This window comes from Xenopus tropicalis, chromosome 5 (assembly GCF_000004195.4).
Source record: "Xenopus tropicalis strain Nigerian chromosome 5, UCB_Xtro_10.0, whole genome shotgun sequence".
NCBI classification, from domain to species: Eukaryota; Metazoa; Chordata; class Amphibia; order Anura; family Pipidae; genus Xenopus; species Xenopus tropicalis.
In genome coordinates, this window is record NC_030681.2 from 2346045 (window position 1) to 2365914 (window position 19870).

Consider the following 19870-nt stretch of genomic DNA (forward strand, 5'->3'; position numbering starts at 1 on the left):
GCAGTAGTTGGAAAGTGGGAGGGTGCAGTAGTCAGACAGTGGGGGGGCAGATTCAGTGTGGTTAAATGTTAAATGTAAGGTCATGCACCTGGGGGGGTAACAATCTGCCCCCACTTATTCTCCTAATGGGACTGCACTGGGCAAATCCAAAATGGGAAAGGGGACTTGTGGGTAATAAACTTGGCTGTAGCAAGCAATGCCAGGCAGCGGGGGCAAACAGGGTACTGAGCTGTATTAAATGGGGTATAGATTCCCAGAAGGGGGGGGGTTATTTTTCCATTTTACCCAACGCTGGTAATTCCCCACCTTGAATATGCGGGGGGCAGTTTTGGGCTCCAGTGGGTACCCATTTTAGATTCGGGGGAATGTGTACTTTCCAAAAATATATGGCTTTCTGGGGTGAATGTACTTTTTTTACCTTTATCCCCCCCCCCATATAATGATGTGAATGTGTTGGTTTTGCTGGCGCTAAAATGACAGAAATGACAGATCGTTTGGGGGTTCCCCTTGGGGCCCCTACATGCCACCTATGTGCATTGGGTATCAAACTGTTTAGTGGCCCCCTGGGGTTCATATTTAGGGCGCTGGGAGTCCCGTATCTGTTTGTCCCTTGCAGGCCCCCGTATATATGAGTTTGTTACCACCTCGCACATAGATATTCCTTTTTTCTGGTTATTGGATCCATGAGCTGAATGCTGTGTGTATATCAGAGAGCGGCTTCATTGTAACCAGCTCGGAACTAAAGGAACCACAATGCTCTGGCCGCTCACTAGGGATCTGAATCAGCCAATAATGGATCCCCTTTATAGAACTTTTGTTATTTTTTATTTCAAAAGGGTTTCCCTGTAAAAATTCTGGGCAGGAACAGCCTGGAGAAGCTCCTCCCTCCCACCCACTTCTCTCTATGGCTCCACCTCCTCAGAATTCTCCTTGCAAGCATTGGCAGAGGAACTGTTGGAGAAGCTGCTTGAATTCCTTCTCCTCTTCTCCCGTCATTGTTCCATTGCTCTTTGTTTTCTGGGGTCTCTTTTCTGAGTGAGACCCTCGGGGTTCATGAGCCTCAGACTGGCGCCGCTTCTTCCTCATCTTAGCGCTTCTAGGCTCCTCCCTCTTTTGGCTTCTTCTGCTACTAAGTCCTGCTTCTTCCTCCATGTTATCATGGGTTGGAGCAGGACTTTGTGGCCCTTCGCTCTCTCTCCCAGCGGGGCCCTCGTCTCTGTCCTTTTCTGGCTTCTTTCTGCCGGACCAGCGGCCATAACAGAACTCCAGTAGATAGGCAATGAGTTCTGGTACCAAGAAGCCCTACATGAAAGGAGAGAGAGAGACTCAGTACCAAGAACATTCTTTAACCCAAAGGGAATGGTTCCATTATTCCCCATAGATGTTTCCTATGGAACAGAACTTTATTCCCTTTATAATATTCATCGATTCTATAGAGAGAACAACTCAGTAGCAGTCGATGGGATCGAGTAGGAAAGTCCGATTCCAGAGGAACTCGCTGATACCCAGTCTGACTTACATACTGAATTGTTTCCTAATGAGCTCGTTATTCTAACGACTTACCATAAGGACTCCTCCCACGCTCGTTCCATTCGCAGTATCTCTGATGAGGGGCTCAATATAAGGTGCAATTGGGAGGAACTCCTACAACAGAAGGATATGAGAGCGTCAGTCGGACCCTCACTAACATATCAGTACAGGGCTGCCATCAGAAATCACGGGGCCCCTAACAACCAAATTCTTCCCAGCATCCTCCAGCTCCCCCCTCAAGCATCCTCTGGCTCCCCCCCAGCTCCCACCAGAATCCTCCAGCTCCCCCCCAGCAACTTCCTTTGGCTCCCCCCTGCATCTGCACAGCTCACCCCCATCGTCCTCCTGTAGCTTCCCCAGCATCCTCCAGCTCCACCCCTAAGTAACTTCCTCCAACTCCCCCCCAGCGACTTCCTCCGGCTCCCCTCAGCTTCCCCCCACCCCAGCGACTTCCTCCAGCACCCCCCCCTCAGTTTCCCCCCACTCCAGCGACTTCCTCCAGCTCCGCCCCCTCAGCTTCCCCCCACCCCAGCGACTTCCTCCACTTCCCCCCCTCAGCTTCCCCCCACTCCAGCAACTTCCTCCAGTTCCCTCCCCCCCCAGCGACTTCCTCCGGCTCCCCTCAGCTTGCCCCCACCCCTGCAGCTTCCTCCAGCTTCCCCACCAGCTACTGCTGCTATCTGCATCCTCTTGATAAGTGCCGGGTTCCCCGCCGCATCTGCACATTTTATAAGGTTGCGCCCCGTGTGTACGGACGCACAGGGCGCAACCAATCAAATTTCCCGCTGGCCACCAATGACAGGGCCCGGAGTTCTTTAAAGGGGCCACGGCTGGGCCGTGGCCGGGCCGGGCCGGGCCCCCTTTAAAGCGACCATCGTCCGGGCCCGGGACAACTGCCCCCCCTGTGCCCCCCTGATGGCGGCCCTGTATCAGTACATCAGTGTCGGGCAAGTAAAGCCATTCTGACCCGTTTGTGTCAGACCCGCTATGTATATGATATTCTCCTCTTACCTGAAGGATGGCGCTGCTCAGCTCTGGGTTAGTGAGCTGACTCTCTATAGGAGGGATGGGACACAGCAAGCCCTGCAATAGGAAATAATCACTTACTGACTCAGTAAAACACAAGATAACATATTAGTAATTGCCATAACATTCTGCCCTGTATAGAGTCACATGGTACTGAGCACTGGGTTTCTGGGTTATTTGCCCCACGTTACGCCCTTTTGTGCATCAGTAACACGGAAATAAACAAATGAAAGACAAATAGTGACTTACATCACATCTTATATCCTGAGGGATTAGTAGCACAATGGGCCTGGGCTTCTCCTGTACCAACGGGGCATCGCTGCTCTCTGCATAACTGCCCCTTTCAGCTGGCACGGGGCAAACTGGCCAGGACTCCGTGTAGCCTGCAATTTCCCTATAAGAATATTCCTTGGAATCTTGTTTGATGTCTCGTTCCTGTAAGAGAAATGTGAGTGGGTCGGATGTTTGGGGCATTTGTTTGTATTTATTTCCTGGTATTTATCCAGTATTTATATAGTTCTGACACGTTACACAGGGCTTTACAGGGATTATACATCAGTCCCTGCCCCAGTGGGGCTTGTAACAATGGGTATAAGAGCCGTCGGGGCGAGCGCCACATCCAATGGGAAAACCAAATATAGATATATATGTGCCCTAGAGAGATCTGGCCAATTCCCATTGGGGGGGCCCATACACGGGCAGATAAACTGCTCAATCAGTCTGAGGGACTCAGCAACTTATATCTGCCCCTGTATGGGGCATCTTTACCATTAAGCACTAAACTGGCACATTAGGAAATAACACTAATAACTGGGACCCATAATGGTTCTGATCCAATTCTGATATATGAACCCAGGAATATAAATAGAACTTACATATAAAAATCCAGTAAAAATCACAAGAGTGAGGATTAGTGACTTCATGGCTGAAAGATATCACTAATCTGACAGTGCAGCTGTGAGCAGCCCTTATACCCACTGGGCTCATTGTGATGTCATCACTCCTAACCATTGTGATGTCAGCACCAACAGTCATGGTCATGTGACACACACCAACTGGCATAGACTTCTTGGGGGGTCCTTACACAGAAACATTCTAGGGGTAACTGCCAAATAATGGAAACACTCACACAAGCTGAGGGGTAATTAAGCAGTGGCTGTTAATGAGGCACGTTAGGGAAATATGATTATTCATTGTGAATGACTGTTTTCTTGGGCCAATACATCCCCATTTATACAAAGACCTTCAATATAAGAAGGGGGTTCACTGGGACCAAGAAAGCAGCCCCCCCAGTGTCAGGCACCAATACAAATAACTGTTTAAGCCCCTTTAATAATGCAGTCAGGGCCCCCTTATTGATAACAATGATGCAGAAACTATTGTTACATCAACTATTCAGCCCCAATAGTATAGAAAATATACCCCTCAGACTGCCCCCCCCCCAGCCACTGCTTTAGGTGCCCCAAATGGGGGAATTGTGCCTTATGGTCCCATTGTGTGAGCCAATTACTGCTGAGTCTGTGCCAGGCGTCTCTGAGCTACGGATATAGACCTGGGGGTTGGGGATAAGGGGAAACTCTCTAAATAAACAGAAAAGCTCAGCATTAGGCAGTCAGAATAGCGAGAGACTTCCCTTTCTACATTTACCCCAAGGGTTTTCCCTTCCAGAAATATCCAAAATACAGAACAGCAGCTCCTACCGTTCCCCTAAACACGACATGTAACTGCAACTACAGCTATACATATATATATCATTAGCCTTATATTAGTAAGCATTCATATGGGGTAATAATATTGTGAATGTGATAGGGACCTTAGAGTGTAAGCTCACTGGGGCAGGGGCTGATGGGAATGGGATAGGGACATTAGAGTGTAAGCTCACTGGGGCATGGGGCTGCATGGGAATGGATATGGGACCTTAGATTGTAAGCTTCACATGGGGCCAGGGCTGATGGGATGTGATAGGGACCTTAGATTGTAAGCTTCACTGGGGCAGGGACTGATGGGAATGGGATAGGGACCTTAGATTGTAAGCTCACTGGGGCAGGGACTGATGGGAATGGGATAGGACCTTAGATTGCAAGCTCACTGGGGCAGGGACTGATGGGAATGGGATAGGGACCTTAGATTGTAAGCTCAGGGGCAGGGACTGATGGAATGGGATAGGGCCTTAGATTGCAAGCTCACTGGGGCAGGGACTGATGGGAATGTGATAGGGACCTTAGATTGTAAGCTCACTGGGGCAGGGGCTGATGGGAATGGGATAGGGACCTAAGATTGTAAGCTCACTGGGCAGGGGCTGATGGGAATGGGATAGGGACCTTAGATTGTAAGCTCACTGGGGCAGGGGCTGATGGGAATGGGATAGGGACCTTAGATTGTAGAAGCTCACTGGGGCAGGGGCTGATGGGAATGGGATAGGGACATTAGATTGTAAGCTCACGGGGCAGGGGCTGATGGGAATGTGATAGGGACCTTAGATTTGTAAGCTCACTGGGGCAGGGGCTGATGGGAATGTGATAGGGACCTTAGATTGTAAGCTCACTGGGGCAGGACCTGATGGGAATGTGATAGGGACCTTAGATTGTAAGCTCAACTGGGCAGGGACTGTGGGGAATGGGATAGGGGCCTTAGATTGTAAGCTCACTGGGGCAGGGGCTGATGGGAATGGATAGGGGCCTTAGATTGTAAGCTCACTGGGGCAGGGGCTGATGGGAATGGGATAGGGACCTTAAGTTGTAAGCTCACTGGGGCAGGGACTGATGGGAATGGATAGGGACCTTAGATTGTAAGCTCACTGGGGCAGGGACTGATGGGAATGGTATGGGGGCCTTAGATTGTAAGCTCACTGGGGCAGGGACTGATGGGAATGGGATAGGGACCTTAGATTGTAAGCTCACTGGGGCAGGGGCTGATGGGAATGGGGTAGGGACCTTAGATTGTAAGTTCACTGGGCAAGGGCTGATGGGAATGGGATAGGGGCCTTAGATTGTAAGCTCACTGGGGCAGGGGCTGATGGGAATGGGATAGGGACCTTAGATTGTAAGTTCACTGGGGCAGGGGCTGATGGGAATGGGATAGGGGACTGAGATTGTAAGCTCACTGGGGCAGGGGCTGATGGGAATGGGATAGGGACCTTAGATTGTAAGCTTACTGGGGCAGGGACTGATGGGAATGTGATAGGGACCTTAGATTGTAAGCTCACTGGGGCAGGGGGTGATGGGATGGGATAGGGACCTTAGATTGTAAGCCTCACTGGGGCAGGGACTGATGGGAATGTGATAGGGACCTTAGATTGTAAGCTCACTGGGGCAGGGACTGATGGGAATGTGATAGGGACCTTAGATTGTAAGCTCACTGGGGCAGGGACTGGAGGGAATGTGATAGGGACCTTAGATTGTAAGCTCACTGGGGCAGGGACTGATGGGAATGGGATAGGGACCTTAGATTGTAAGCTCACTGGGGCAGGGACTGATGGGAATGTGATAGGGACCTTAGATTGTAAGCTCACTGGGCAGGGGGTGATGGGAATGGGATAGGGACCTTAGATTGTAAGCTCACTGGGGCAGGGGCTGATGGGAATGTTATAGGGACCTTAGATTGTAAGCTCACTGGGGCAGGGACTGATGGGAATGGGATAGGGACCTTAGATTGTAAGCTCACTGGGGCAGGGACTGATGGGAATGGGATAGGGACCTTAGATTGTAAGCTCACTGGGGCAGGGACTGATGGGAATGGGATAGGGACCTTAGATTGTAAGCTACTGGGGCAGGGACTGATGGGATGGATAAGGGACATTAGATTGTAAGCTCACTGGGGCAGGGACTGATGGGAATGGGATAGGGACATTAGATTGTAAGCTCACTGGGGCAGGGACTGATGGGAATTTGATAGGGACCTTAGATTGTAAGCTCACTGGGGCAGGGGCTGATGGGAATGGGATAGGGACCTTAGATTGTAAGCTCACTGGGGCAGGGACTGATGGGAATGGGATAGGGACCTTAGATTGTAAGCTCACTGGGGCAGGGACTGATGGGAATGGGATAGGGAACTTTATTGGTTCCTCCATGAAACAAACATCGGGATTGTGTTAGTTTTGTATTTGCACCAATATTTATATACAAATAAACTCAAACATAAAGGGAAAATACATTTATGCCACTGGGGGTGTGGTTTACGGGAGAGCGGTCAGAATGTGGGTGTGGCCTCTAGAACATTTGTGCAGTATGTCACATCCCTTTTTCTGACCCTTTGGAGGGTTAATAATCAGTTCGGGGGGGGGCAAGGCAGCTGCAGTGTTTTAGCCTCAGATAAAAGACCCCCCATTTCCTTCTGGATAAACAGGACACTTCTCCCCCTGTACTGACCCCCCGCGGGGATGGCTCGGCCGTCCCTTCCGAATACAGTCACAGTCGGACCCCCGGTTGCTGCTTAGATTGTCTCAAAGGTCAGGAGTTCCGGGAAGCTCGGACCCTCAGGGAAACTGCAGAGCTGGGAGGATTCTGGGAATTTGTTGGATTCTCAAAATTAATTTTCCGTTCCAAATGTGAGAAAGAGTTCGAGGAAACGCGGAATCTCTAGCGCTCTCGTTCCGACTTTGAACAATCTGTGGGAAGGGCAGCGGCGTAAATACCCCCCAACTACCCCAATATATTTACTGCTGTAAGATAGCAGCTCCCAGTAGGTATCAGAATAGCACTCAATAGTAAGAAATCCAAGTCCGGCTTGGGACTCCTCCAGTTACATGGGAGTAGGAGAAACAATAGGTTAGCTGAAAGCAGTTCTAATGTGTAGCGCTGGCTGAAAGCTCAGACTCAGGCACACTTTACTGCTGCGCTGCAAGTTGGAGTGATATCCCCCCCCCTCAACCCCCAGCAGCCGATCAGCAAAACAATGGAAGGGAGCAAGATAGCAGCTCCCAGTAGGTATCAGAATAGCACTCAATAGTAAGAAATCCAAGTCCGGCTTGGGACTCCTCCAGTTACATGGGAGTAGGAGAAACAACAGGTTAGCTGAAAGCAGTTCTAATGTGTAGCACAGAAATATGTATAATATGTATGTATAATTGGGCAAGATGGAGACAGTAGGGCAAGATGGAGACAGTAGGACAAGATGGAGACAGTAGGGCAAGATGGAGACAGTAGGGCAAGATGGGGACAGTAGGGCAAGATGGGGACAGTAGGGCAAGATGGGGACAGTAGGGCAAGATGGAGACAGTAGGGCAAGATGGGGACAGTAGGGCAAGATGGGGACAGTAGGACAAGATGGGGACAGTAGGGCAAGATGGGGACCGTAGGGCAAGATGGAGACAGTAGGACAAGATGGAGACAGTAGGGCAAGATGGAGACAGTAGGACAAGATGGAGACAGTAGGGCAAGATGGAGACAGTAGGGCAAGATGGGGACAGTAGGGCAAGATGGGGACAGTAGGGCAAGATGGAGACAGTAGGGCAAGATGGAGACAGTAGGACAAGATGGAGACAGTAGGACAAGATGGAGACAGTAGGGCAAGATGGAGACAGTAGGGCAAGATGGAGACAGTAGGGCAAGATGGAGACAGTAGGACAAGATGGAGACAGTAGGGCAAGATGGAGACAGTAGGGCAAGATGGAGACAGTAAGGGACAAGATGGAGACAGTAGGGCAAGGTGGAGACAGTAGGGCAAGATGGAGACAGTAGGACAAGATGGAGACAGTAGGACAAGATGGAGACAGTAGGGCAAGATGGAGACAGTAGGGCAAGATGGAGACAGTAGGGCAAGATGGAGACAGTAGGTCACAAGATGGAGACAGTAGGGCAAGATGGAGACAGTAGGGCAAGATGGGGACAGTAGGACAAGATGGAGACAGTAGGGCAAGATGGAGACAGTAGGGAAAGATGGAGACAGTAGGACAAGATGGAGACAGTAAGACAAGATGGAGACAGTAGGGCAAGATGGAGAGAGTAGGGCAAGAGGGAGACAGTAGGGCAAGATGGAGACAGTAGGGCAAGAGGGAGACAGTAGGGCAAGATGGAGACAGTAGGACAAGATGGAGACAGTAAGACAAGATGGAGACAGTAGGGCAAGATGGGGACAGTAACATAGTAACATAGTAACATAGTAAGTTGGGTTGAAAAAAGACATACGTCCATCAAGTTCAACCATAATGCCTATATATAACCTGCCTAACTACTAGTTGATCCAGAGGAAGGCAAAAAACCCCATCTGAAGCCTCTCTAATTTGCCACAGAGGGGAAAATATTCCTTCCTGACTCCAAGATGGCAATCGGACCAGTCCCTGGGGCAACTAGTACTGAGAGCTATCTCCCCTACCCCTGTAATTCCTCACTTGTACTGAGAGCTATCTCCCCTACCCCTGTATTCCCTCACTTGTACTGAGAGCTATCCCCCTACCCCTGTATTCCTCACTTGTACTGAGAGCTATCCCCCTACCCCTGTATTCCTCACTTGTACTGAGAGATATCTCCCTACCCCTGTATTCCCTCACTTGTACTGAGAGCTATCCCCCCATACCCCTGTATTCCCTCACTTGTACTGAGAGCTATCCCCCCTACCCCTGTATTCCCTCACTTGTACTGAGAGCTATCTCCCCTACCCCTGTATTCCCTCACTTGTACTGAGAGCTATCCCCCCATACCCCTGTATTCCCTCACTTGTACTGAGAGCTATCCCCTACCCTGTATTCCCTCACTTGTACTGAGGCTGGAGGAGCTAGTCCCCCCTACCCCTGTATTCCCTCACTTGTACTGAGAGCTATCCCCCCTACCCCTGTATTCCCTCACTTGTACTGAGAGCTATCAGCCCTACCCCTGTATTTCCTCACTTGTACTGAGAGCTATCCCCTACCCCTGTATTCCCTCACTTGTACTGAGAGCTATCGCTGCCCCTACCCCTGTATTCCCTCACTTGTACTGAGAGCTATCTCCCCTACCCTGTATTCCCTCACTTGTACTGAGAGCTATCCGGCCCATACCCCTGTATTCCCTCACTTGTACTGAGAGCTATCCCCCTACCCCTGTATTCCCTCACTTGTACTGAGAGCTATCCCCTACCCCTGTATTCCCTCACTTGTACTGAGAGCTATCCCCCCTACCCCTGTATTCCCTCACTTGTACTGAGAGCTATCCCCCCTACCCCTGTATTCCACTCACTTGTACTGAGAGCTATCCCCCCTACCCCTGTATTCCCTCACTTGTACTGAGAGCTATCCCCATAACCCTGTATTTCCTCACTTGTACTGAGAGCTATCCCCCTACCCCTGTATTCCCTCACTTGTACTGAGAGCTATTCCCCCATACCCCTGTATTCTACTTGTACTGAGAGCTATCCCCCTACCCCTGTATTCCCTCACTATGTACTGAGAGCTATCCCCCTACCCCTGTATTCCCTCACTTGTACTGAGAGCTAGTCCCCTACCCCTGTATTCCCTCACTTGTACTGAGAGCTATCCCCCCTACCTGTATTCCCTCACTTGTACTGAGAGCTATCCCCCCTTACCCTGTATTCCCTCACTTGTACTGAGAGCTATATCCCCTACCCCTGTATTCCCTCACTTGTACTGAGAGCTATCCCCCCTACCCCTGTAATTCCTCACTTGTACTGAGAGCTATCCCCCTACCCCTGTATTCCTCACTTGTACTGAGAGCTATCCCCCTACCCCTGTATTCCCTCACTTGTACTGAGAGCTATCCCTAACCCCTGTATTCCCTCACTTGTACTGAGAGCTACCCCCCTACCCTGTATTCCCTCACTTGTACTGAGAGCTATCCCCCTACCCCTGTATTCCTCACTTGTACTGAGAGCTATCTCCCCTACCCTGTTTCCTCACTTGTACTGAGAGGCTATCCCCCTACCCCTGTATTCCCTCACTTGTACTGAGAGCTATCTTCCCTACCCCTGTATTCCCTCACTTGTACTGAGAGCTATCCCCCCTACCCCTGTATTCTACTTGTACTGAAGCTATCCCCCCTACCCCTATATTCCCTCACTTGTACTGAGAGCTATCCCCCCTACCCCTGTATTCCCTCACTTGTACTGAGAGCTATCCCCCCTACCCCTGTATTCCTCCACTTGTACTGAGAGCTATCTCCCTCCCTGTATTCCCTCACTTGTACTGAGAGCTATCCCCCTACCCTGTATTCCTCCACTTGTACTGAGAGCTATCCCCCCTACCCCTGTATTCCCTCACTTGTACTGAGAGCTATCTCCCCTACCCCTGTATTCCCTCACTTGTACTGAGAGCTATCCCCCTACCCCTGTATTCCCTCACTAGTACTGAGAGCTATCATCCCGCTACCCCTGTATTCCCTCACTTGTACTGAGAGCTATTCCCTTACCCTGGTAATTCCCTCACTAGTACTGAGAGCTATCTCCCCTACCCCTGTATTCCCTCACTAGTACTGAAGAGTATCTCCCTACCCCTGTAGTTCCTCACTTGTACTGAGAGCTATCCCCCTACCCCTGTATTCCCTCACTAGTACTGAGAGCTATCCCCCCTACCCCAGCACTTGTACTGAGAGCTATCCCCCCTACCCCTGTATTCCCTCACTTGCTAAGAATCCATCCAGCCCCTTCTTAAAGCTATATAATGTATCAGCCAGTACGACTGATTCGGGGAGGGAATTCCAGAACCTCACAGCTCTCACTGTAAAAAATCCTTTCCGAATGTTTAAATGGAACCTCCCTTCTTCTAAACGGAGTGGGTGCCCTCGTGCCCAGTAGGGCAAGATGGAGACAGTAGGGAAAGATGGAGACAGTAGGGCAAGATGGGGACAGTAGGGCAAGATGGAGACAGTAGGGCAAGATGGAGACAGTAGGGCAAGATGGAGACAGTAGGGCAAGATGGGGACAGTAGGACAAGATGGAGACAGTAGGGCAAGATGGAGACAGTAGGGCAAGATGGAGACAGTAGGGCAAGATGGAGACAGTAGGACAAGATGGAGACAGTAGGACAAGATGGAGACAGTAGGGCAAGATGGGGACAGTAGGGCAAGATGGGGACAGTAGGACAAGATTAGGACAGTAGGGCAAGATGGGGACAGTAGGACAAGATGAGGACAGTAGGACAAGATGAGGACAGTAGGGCAAGATGGAGACAGTAGGAACAAGATGGAGACAGTAGGACAAGATGGAGACAGTAGGACAAGATGGAGACAGTAGGGCAAGATGGGGACAGTAGGGCAAGATGGGGACAGTAGGACAAGATTAGGACAGTAGGGCAAGATGGGGACAGTAGGACAAGATGAGGACAGTAGGACAAGATGAGGACAGTAGGACAAGATGAGAAACAGTAGGGCAAGATGGGGACAGTAGGACAAGATGGAGACAGTAGGACAAGATGAGGACAGTAGGGCAAGATGGGGGACAGTAGGGCAAGATGGGGAAGTAGGACAAGATTGGGACAGTAGGGCAAGATGGAGACAATAGGGCAAGATGGAGACAGTAGGAAAGATGGAGACAGTAGGGCAAGATGGAGAACAGTAGGGCAAGATGGAGACAGTAGGACAAGATGGAGACCAGTAGGGCAAGATGGGGACAGTGGGGGCAAGACGGAGACAGTTAGGGCAAGACGGAGACAGTAGGGCAAGAGGGAGACAGTAGGGAAGAATGGAGACAGTAGGGCAAGATGGAGACAGTAGGACAAGATGGGGACAGTAGGAAAGATGGAGACCGTAGGGCAAGATGGAGACAGTAGGGCAGAGAAATGGGGGAAAAGGATCACAGTAGGGCAAGTGGGGACAGTAGGGCAAGATGGAGACAGTAGGCGCAAGATTGAGACAGTAGGGCAAGATGGAGACAGTAGGACAAGATGGAGACAGTAGGGCAAGATGGAGGACAGTAGGGCAAGAGGGGAGACAGTAGGGCAAGAGGGAGACAGTAGGAGAAGATTGAGACAGTAGGGCAAGATGGAGACAGTAGGACAAGATGGGGACAGTAGGGCAAGATGGAGACAGTAGGACAAGATGGAGACAGTAGGGCAAGATGGAGACAGTAGGGCAAGAGGGAGACAGTAGGGCAAGATGGAGACAGTAGGGCAAGATGGAGACAGTAGGGCAAGATGGGGACAGTAGGACAAGATGGGGACAGTAGGGCAAGATGGGGACCGTAGGACAAGATGGGGACAGTAGGGCAAGATGGGGACCGTAGGGCATAGATGGAGACAGTAGGACAAGATGGAGACAGTAGGGCAAGATGGAGACAGTAGGACAAGATGGAGACAGTAGGGCAAGATGGAACAGTAGGGCAAGATGGAGACAGTAGGGCAAGATTGGGGAGCAGTAGGGCAAGATGGGGACAGTAGGACAAGATGGGAAGACAGTAGGGCAAGATGGAGACAGTAGGGCAAGATGGGGACAGTAGGGCAAGATGGGGCCAGTAGGACAAGATGGGGACAGTAGGGCAAGATGGGGACAGTAGGGCAAGATGGAGACAGTAGGACAAGATGGAGACAGTAGGGCAAGATGGAAGACAGTAGGACAAGATGGAGACAGTAGGGCAAGATGGAGACAGTAGGGCAAGATGGGGACAGTAGGGCAAGATGGAGACAGTACGGGCAAGATGGAGACAGTAGGGCAAGATGGAGACAGTAGGACAAGATGGAGACAGTAGGGCAAGATGGAGACAGTAGGGCAAGAAATAGGAACAGTAGGGCAGAGATGGAGACGTAAAGGGCAAGATGGAGACCAGTAGGAATTTCGTGAGAGATCATGAGATTGGCGACAGTAGATTGATCGTGGACACCTGTATATGGCAGGTAGGCAGTATGAGAGGAAACTTCGTGCTGTGACGGTAGTGACAAGAACTTGGGTGCAACGTGATATAGTGGCGGGCTTGCCGGGCGTTCATAGTAGTCAGTGCGGTCGTGGATGTAAGTATTGTAGCGAGTAGCGATGCTATTGCTGATACGTGTTAATGTCGTTGATCGTTGGTAGTTAGTGTGGCAGTGAGTTTGATATGAAGTTTGCTGAGGTTTGTTATAGTGGCGCAGAGTTTGAGGTGTCATCTGTGATTTAATTCTTGTTTATGTTAAGAGTTAGTGACTGCGTTGGTGCGTGGTGGGTTGTCATTAGGATGAGAGGCGATTGGCAGATGGGAGAAAACAGTAGGGCAAGAGTGGAGACAGTAGGGCAATATGGAGCTCAGTAGGGACAAGATGGAGACAGTAGGGCGGACGTCAGGAGGAAAGTAATAGGGTAACCTGAACGGATGGGATGGAAAGATGGAGATAACACAGGTAGGACAAGATGGAGACAGTAAAGGACAGATGGAGACAGTAATGGGCGAGAAGCGCGAGTGCAAGAATGAATAGGAGACAGGGTCTACGTGGCCGCAAATTGGTAGATGGAAGACCCGTCGTGTAGGGAAGAATGGAACAGTAGGGACAAGATGGAGAAGTAGGGCAAGTGAGAAGTAAGGACATAAGCAAGAAGTTGGAGGAAGTTGATAATGAGGATGCAGAGATGGGGAGATAGGTGGAGGCGAGCAAGATGGAGACAGATAAGGGTAAAGTATGGCGAGTTTCTTGGAGGTCCGGGCTAGTGACAGTATAGATCGTGATAAACAAATCGGAGGACAGTACACGTTACGCTAGATGGGAGACAGTTAGGGCATGATGGAGAGAGTAGGGCAAGAGGCGAGCACAGGTAGAGGCAAGATGGAGAAGGGTAGGGCAGAGGAGACAGTAGGGCAAGATGGAGACAGTAGGACAAGAGGAGACAGTGAAGGACACAGTGGAGAAGTAAGGGCAAGATGGGGAAAAGACGGACAGTCGGAACATAGGTAGCATATTAGTTATAACTTCACTCAATTAGAAGTTGGGTTGAAAAAAGAACATAACGTCATGCAAGTTCAACCATATGCTATATATACCCTGCTATGACTACTATCTGAATCCAGAGGAAGGCAAAAAACTCCGCCATCTGAAGCTCTTCTAATTTGCCAAGAGGGGAAATATTCTAATCTGAACTCAAGATGGCGAATCGGAACAAGTCCCTGGGGAACTAGTACTGCGAGCTATTCCCTACCAGATTTGTATTACCCTTCAATTGCCTTACTGAGGAGGGGATGTATTTTCCCCTAACTCGTGTGAATTCCTCACTTGTAGCTTAGGAGAGTATCCCCTTAGCCCTGATTCGCTAATGTGTAACATGCAGAGCTTGACACCCCTACGCCTGGTATTCTCATTGTACATGAGAGCTATATCCCCCTACCGTCTGTATCCTCACTTGTACTGAGGAGCTATCTCCCCCCTACGCCTGTTGATTCTCACTTGTAGCTGAGAGTATCTCCCTAACCTGTGAGTTTCCTGACTTGTACTGAGAGCTATTCCCTACCTTTTATACGCTTTCCCTCGTCAACTTGTACTGAGAGCGTATCTCGCCCTACTGTTTCCCTCACTTGTTACTGAATAGCGTATCCCTAAACGCACTGTATTTCCTCCTTGTACTGAGAGCTATCCCTACCTGTATTCTCTCACTTGTATGAGAGTATCCCCTACGGGGGTCTGTATTCCCACTTGTACTGAGAGTATCCCTACCTGTATTCCGCGTCATTGTACGTGAGAGCTATCCCCGCTTAGTTGCCCTGTATTCCATTGTACTGAGAGCTTATCCCCCCTATCGCCACGTAGGCCTTTATGTCCCTCACTTGTACTCGAGAGTTTATCCCTACCTGTATTCTCACTTGTATGAGAGGCTATCCCCCTACCACTGTATTCTCACCTGTACTGAGCAGCTATCCCCGTAAATATGTAGAGCTATCGTCCCCTCCCTGTATTCCCGTCACTTGTAAGCTGAGAGCTATCCCCTACCTACCTGGTATTTCTCCAACTTGTACTGAGAGCTATCCCTACTCTGTATTCCCTCCTTGTACTGAGAGCTATCCCCCAACGCCTGTATTCCCCTCACTTGTACTGAGAGCTATCCGCCCGCTACGCGAACCTGTATTCCCTGCACTTGTACTGAGAGTCTATGTCACCCATAACCTGTAATTTTGCGTGCATTCTACTTTGGTAGCTGGAGTATCCCTACCCTTGATATTCCGTTCATGTATTTGAGATGCTATCGCTCCGCTCTACCCGATCTCCTCCTTGTACTTGAGCGTATCTCCCCTATCGGGCTTGTATTCTCCGTCAGCGTTGTACTGAGAGTATCCCCCGTACTCCATCCTGTATTTTGTCCAGCCTTCAGTGTGGTACTGAGAGCTATCGCGGCCCTGCTAGACTGGCTGTATTACGCCTGTCCTCTGTTTATCTGGGAGCCTTATCTTCCGTAGATCTGTATTCCTCACTTGTCTGTAAGAGCGTATCCCCTAGCGGCTGTATTCGTCCTCACTGTGTAGCTGAGCGCTTAGTGGTGACCCTGCAATGTGCAGATCTCTGTAATTCCCTCTTGCTTATGGAAATCTCCAGCCTCTCTTAAAGGTATATAGGATGTAATGAGCCAGTACGACTGATTGGGGAGGGAATGTTCGCTAGGAAGCTTCAACACGTTGTGTGGTGTCGCGGCGCTCACTGTAGAGGCGCTTTATTATATTCCTTGAAGTCGATATGTTATAGAATTGGAACTCCTTCGTGTTCTAGTGGAAGCGCGGAGTGGGGTGTCGGCTTCGACGGCATGATCGAAGAGTGAGGCGCTAGATGAGTAACAGTAGAGGAAGAATGGAGGACAGTATGGGGCAAGATGGGGACAGTAGGGAAGATGGAGACAGTAGAGGGAGAGATGGGAGGAAAGTAGGCGCAAAAGTAGGAGTACCTATGTGAAGGGGCAAATAGGAGTGGGATGACAGTAGGTGATAAGAGATGGAGATAGTAGGGGCGATTGAGGACGTAGTGGCATGCAGGAGATGAGAGCACTGAGTAGTGGCAATGGATGGTAGATCATAGTAGAGAGTGGAGGAAGCTAAGATGAGAAGTAGTAGCGCTGGACAAATTAGCAATTGGGGGTATCAGGATAGGGCAAAGATGTTGAGGCGAAGACAGGTACGAAGGACCGGAGGGCAAGGATGTGGAGTAGGTGAACAAGATTTAGGACGTAGGCTATACGCGGCTCGGTGAGCAGATGGCAAGGATGGGGTACGAGTAAGAAGGATGCAAGATGGAGGACAGTAGGACAAGATGAGGACAGTACGGGCACGAGATTGGAGACAGTAAGGTACCAGAGGAATACATTGGAGACAGTAGGACAAAGAATGGAGACAGTAGGACTAGATAGAGGACAGTAGGGCAAGATGGGGACATAGGGCAAGATTGGGGACAGTAGGGACAGAGATTAAGAAGCTAGAGGCAAGATGAGGGGACAGTAGGAACAAGAGTGAGAGACAGATAGGGGATACAAGAGATGAGGACAGCTAGGCACATAGATATGTAGGGACTAGTGAGGGGCAGATGGGGGAAGTATGGACCAAAGATGTGAAGGCAGTAGCCGGACAAGAGATGAAGGAGCAGTATGGAGATGGGGACAGAGGAGCAAGATGGGGTAAGTAGGGACAAGAGTGGAGGACAGTAGGTGCGAAGAAAATGGGAGACAATAGGGGCTAAGATGGGAGACCCACGTCGGAAGAGGTGGAGACAGGGTAGGATTGGCATGAATGGAGACGTAGGGCAAATGGAGACAGTAGGACCAAGATGGAGAAGTAGGGCAAGATGGGACGGTAGGCCAGACAGCGGAGACAGTAGGTGCAAGACGGAGAACAGTAGGGGACAAGCGGGGAGATCTGTGAGGGCAAGAATGGAGACAGTAGGGCAAACGAGTGGAGGACGAGATAGGAAAAGATGGGGACAGTCAGGACAAGAACATGGAAGACAGTAAAGGGGGCAAGCATGCGAGACAGTAGGGCAAGAGGGAGACAGTAGGGCAAGTGGGAGACAGTAGGGCAAGATGGAGACAGTAGGGCAAGATTGAGACAGTAGGGCAAGATGGAGACAGTAGGACAAGATGGAGACAGTAGGGCAAGATGGAGACAGTAGGGCAAGAGGGAGACAGTAGGCAAGGGGAGACAGTAGGGCAAGATGGAGACAGTAGGGCAAGATGGAGACAGTAGGGCAAGATGGAGACAGTAGGACAAGATGGAGACAGTAGGGCAAGATGGGACAGTAGGGCAAGATGGAGACAGTAGGGCAAGATGGGGACAGTAGGGCAAGATGGAGACAGTAGGGCAAGATGGAGACAGTAGGACAAGATGGAGACAGTAGGACAAGATGGAGACAGTAGGGCAAGATGGAGACAGTAGGACAAGATGGAGACAGTAGGGCAAGATGGAGACAGTAGGGCAAGATGGAGACAGTAGGGCAAGATGGCAACAGTAGGGCAAGATGGAGACAGTAGGGCAAGATGGGGACAGTAGGGCAAGATGGAGACAGTAGGGCAAGATGGGGACAGTAGGGCAGGAACACTTTATGCTTCGCTGTAGTATCTCAGTGTTACTCTATGGCTGTGGGGAAGGGAATGCTGGGAAATTATTACAGCTGAGATGCCCTAGGGCCATATGGGCAAATATAACCTGTTTCCATTATTGTTATTGTCGTTCACTTTTCCTGCAAAGAGAGAGAGAATGTGAGGGGCCGGGGGGAGGGGAGGGACCAGCTGCTCTGTAATATGGATATTTACTCTTTGGATCGGCGCCACCTACACAGGCCCAGCGGTGAGGAGACATGTGCTGAGTGGGTGGGTGTCCCTGTCCTGCACAGATTGGCTGCTCAACTGCACAAAAACACAGAGATAAAGAGAAATGCAGAAACCTGTCACCTACATATTGTACTGAGTCGCTCACTTGTCTCTTATGTGATCTCTCCTTTATCATTCAAGGGAAGGGAAGGGAAAGGGACAGACACAGTGACAGTTACACATAACTATAAACCCAGTGAGAATGAGGGATGAATGGATATTGGGGAGTTGTATCAGGAGTCAGAACCAGCAGTGCAGGGAAGGGAAAGGGACAGACACAGTGACAGTTACACATAACTATAAACCCAGTGAGAATGAGGAATGAATGGATATTGGGGAGTTGTATCAGGAGTCAGAACCAGCAGTGCAGGGAAGGGAAAGGGACAGACACAGTGACAGTTACACATAACTATAAACCCAGTGAGAATGAGGAATGAATGGGTATTGGGGAGTTGTATCAGGAGTCAGAACCAGCAGTGCAGGGAAGGGACAGACACAGTGACAGTTACACATAACTATAAACCCAGTGAGAATGAGGAATGAATGGATATTGGGGAGTTGTATCAGGAGTCAGAACCAGCAGTGCAGGGAAGGGAAAGGGACAGACACAGTGACAGTTACACAGAACTATAAACCCAGTGAGAATGAGGGATGAATGGATATTGGGGAGTTGTATCAGGAGTCAGAACCAGCAGTGCAGGGAAGGGAAAGGGACAGACACAGTGACATTTACACATAACTATAAACCCAGTGAGAATGAGGAATGAATGGGTATTGGGGAGTTGTATCAGGAGTCAGAACCAGCAGTGCAGGGAAGGGAAAGGGACAGACACAGTGACAGTTACACATAACTATAAACCCAGTGAGAATGAGGAATGAATGGGTATTGGGGAGTTGTATCAGGAGTCAGAACCAGCAGTGCAGGGAAGGGAAAGGGACAGACACAGTGACATTTACACATAACTATAAACCCAGTGAGAATGAGGAATGAATGGATATTGGGGAGTTGTATCAGGAGTCAGAACCAGCAGTGCAGGGAAGGGAAAGGGACAGACACAGTGACAGTTACACATAACTATAAACCCAGTGAGAATGAGGGATGAATGGGTATTGGGGGAGTTGTATCAGGAGTCAGAACCAGCAGTGCAGGGAAGGGAAAGGGACAGACACAGTGACAGTTACACATAACTATAAACCCAGTGAGAATGAGGAATGAATGGATATTGGGGAGTTGTATCAGGAGTCAGAACCAGCAGTGCAGGGAAGGGAAAGGGACAGACACAGTGACAGTTACACATAACTATAAACCCAGTGAGAATGAGGGATGAATGGATATTGGGGAGTTGTATCAGGAGTCAGAACCAGCAGTGCAGGGAAGGGAAAGGGACAGACACAGTTGACAGTTACACATAACTATAAACCCAGTGAGAATGAGGAATGAATGGATATTGGGGAGTTGTATCAGGAGTCAGAACCAGCAGTGCAGGGAAGGGAAAGGGACAGACACAGTGACAGTTACACATAACTATAAACCCAGTGAGAATGAGGAATGAATGGGTATTGGGGAGTTGTATCAGGAGTCAGAACCAGCAGTGCAGGGAAGGGAAAGGGACAGACACAGTGACAGTTACACATAACTATAAACCCAGTGA

General features: G+C 49.9%; 1 protein-coding gene across 1 annotated transcript; it reads right to left on the minus strand.

Moving 5' to 3' along the window:
- Positions 1-860: 860 nt before the first annotated feature.
- On the minus strand, positions 861-3516 carry LOC116410792. The gene is made up of 4 exons (XM_031901833.1): positions 2806-3516; positions 2542-2613; positions 1564-1644; positions 861-1302 (listed from the first exon to the last, which is right to left on the minus strand). The coding sequence occupies exons 1-4, from the start codon at positions 3028-3030 to the stop codon at positions 919-921; spliced, it is 762 nt and encodes a 253-aa protein (XP_031757693.1). The 5' UTR covers positions 3031-3516; the 3' UTR covers positions 861-918.
- Positions 3517-19870: the final 16354 nt, after the last annotated feature.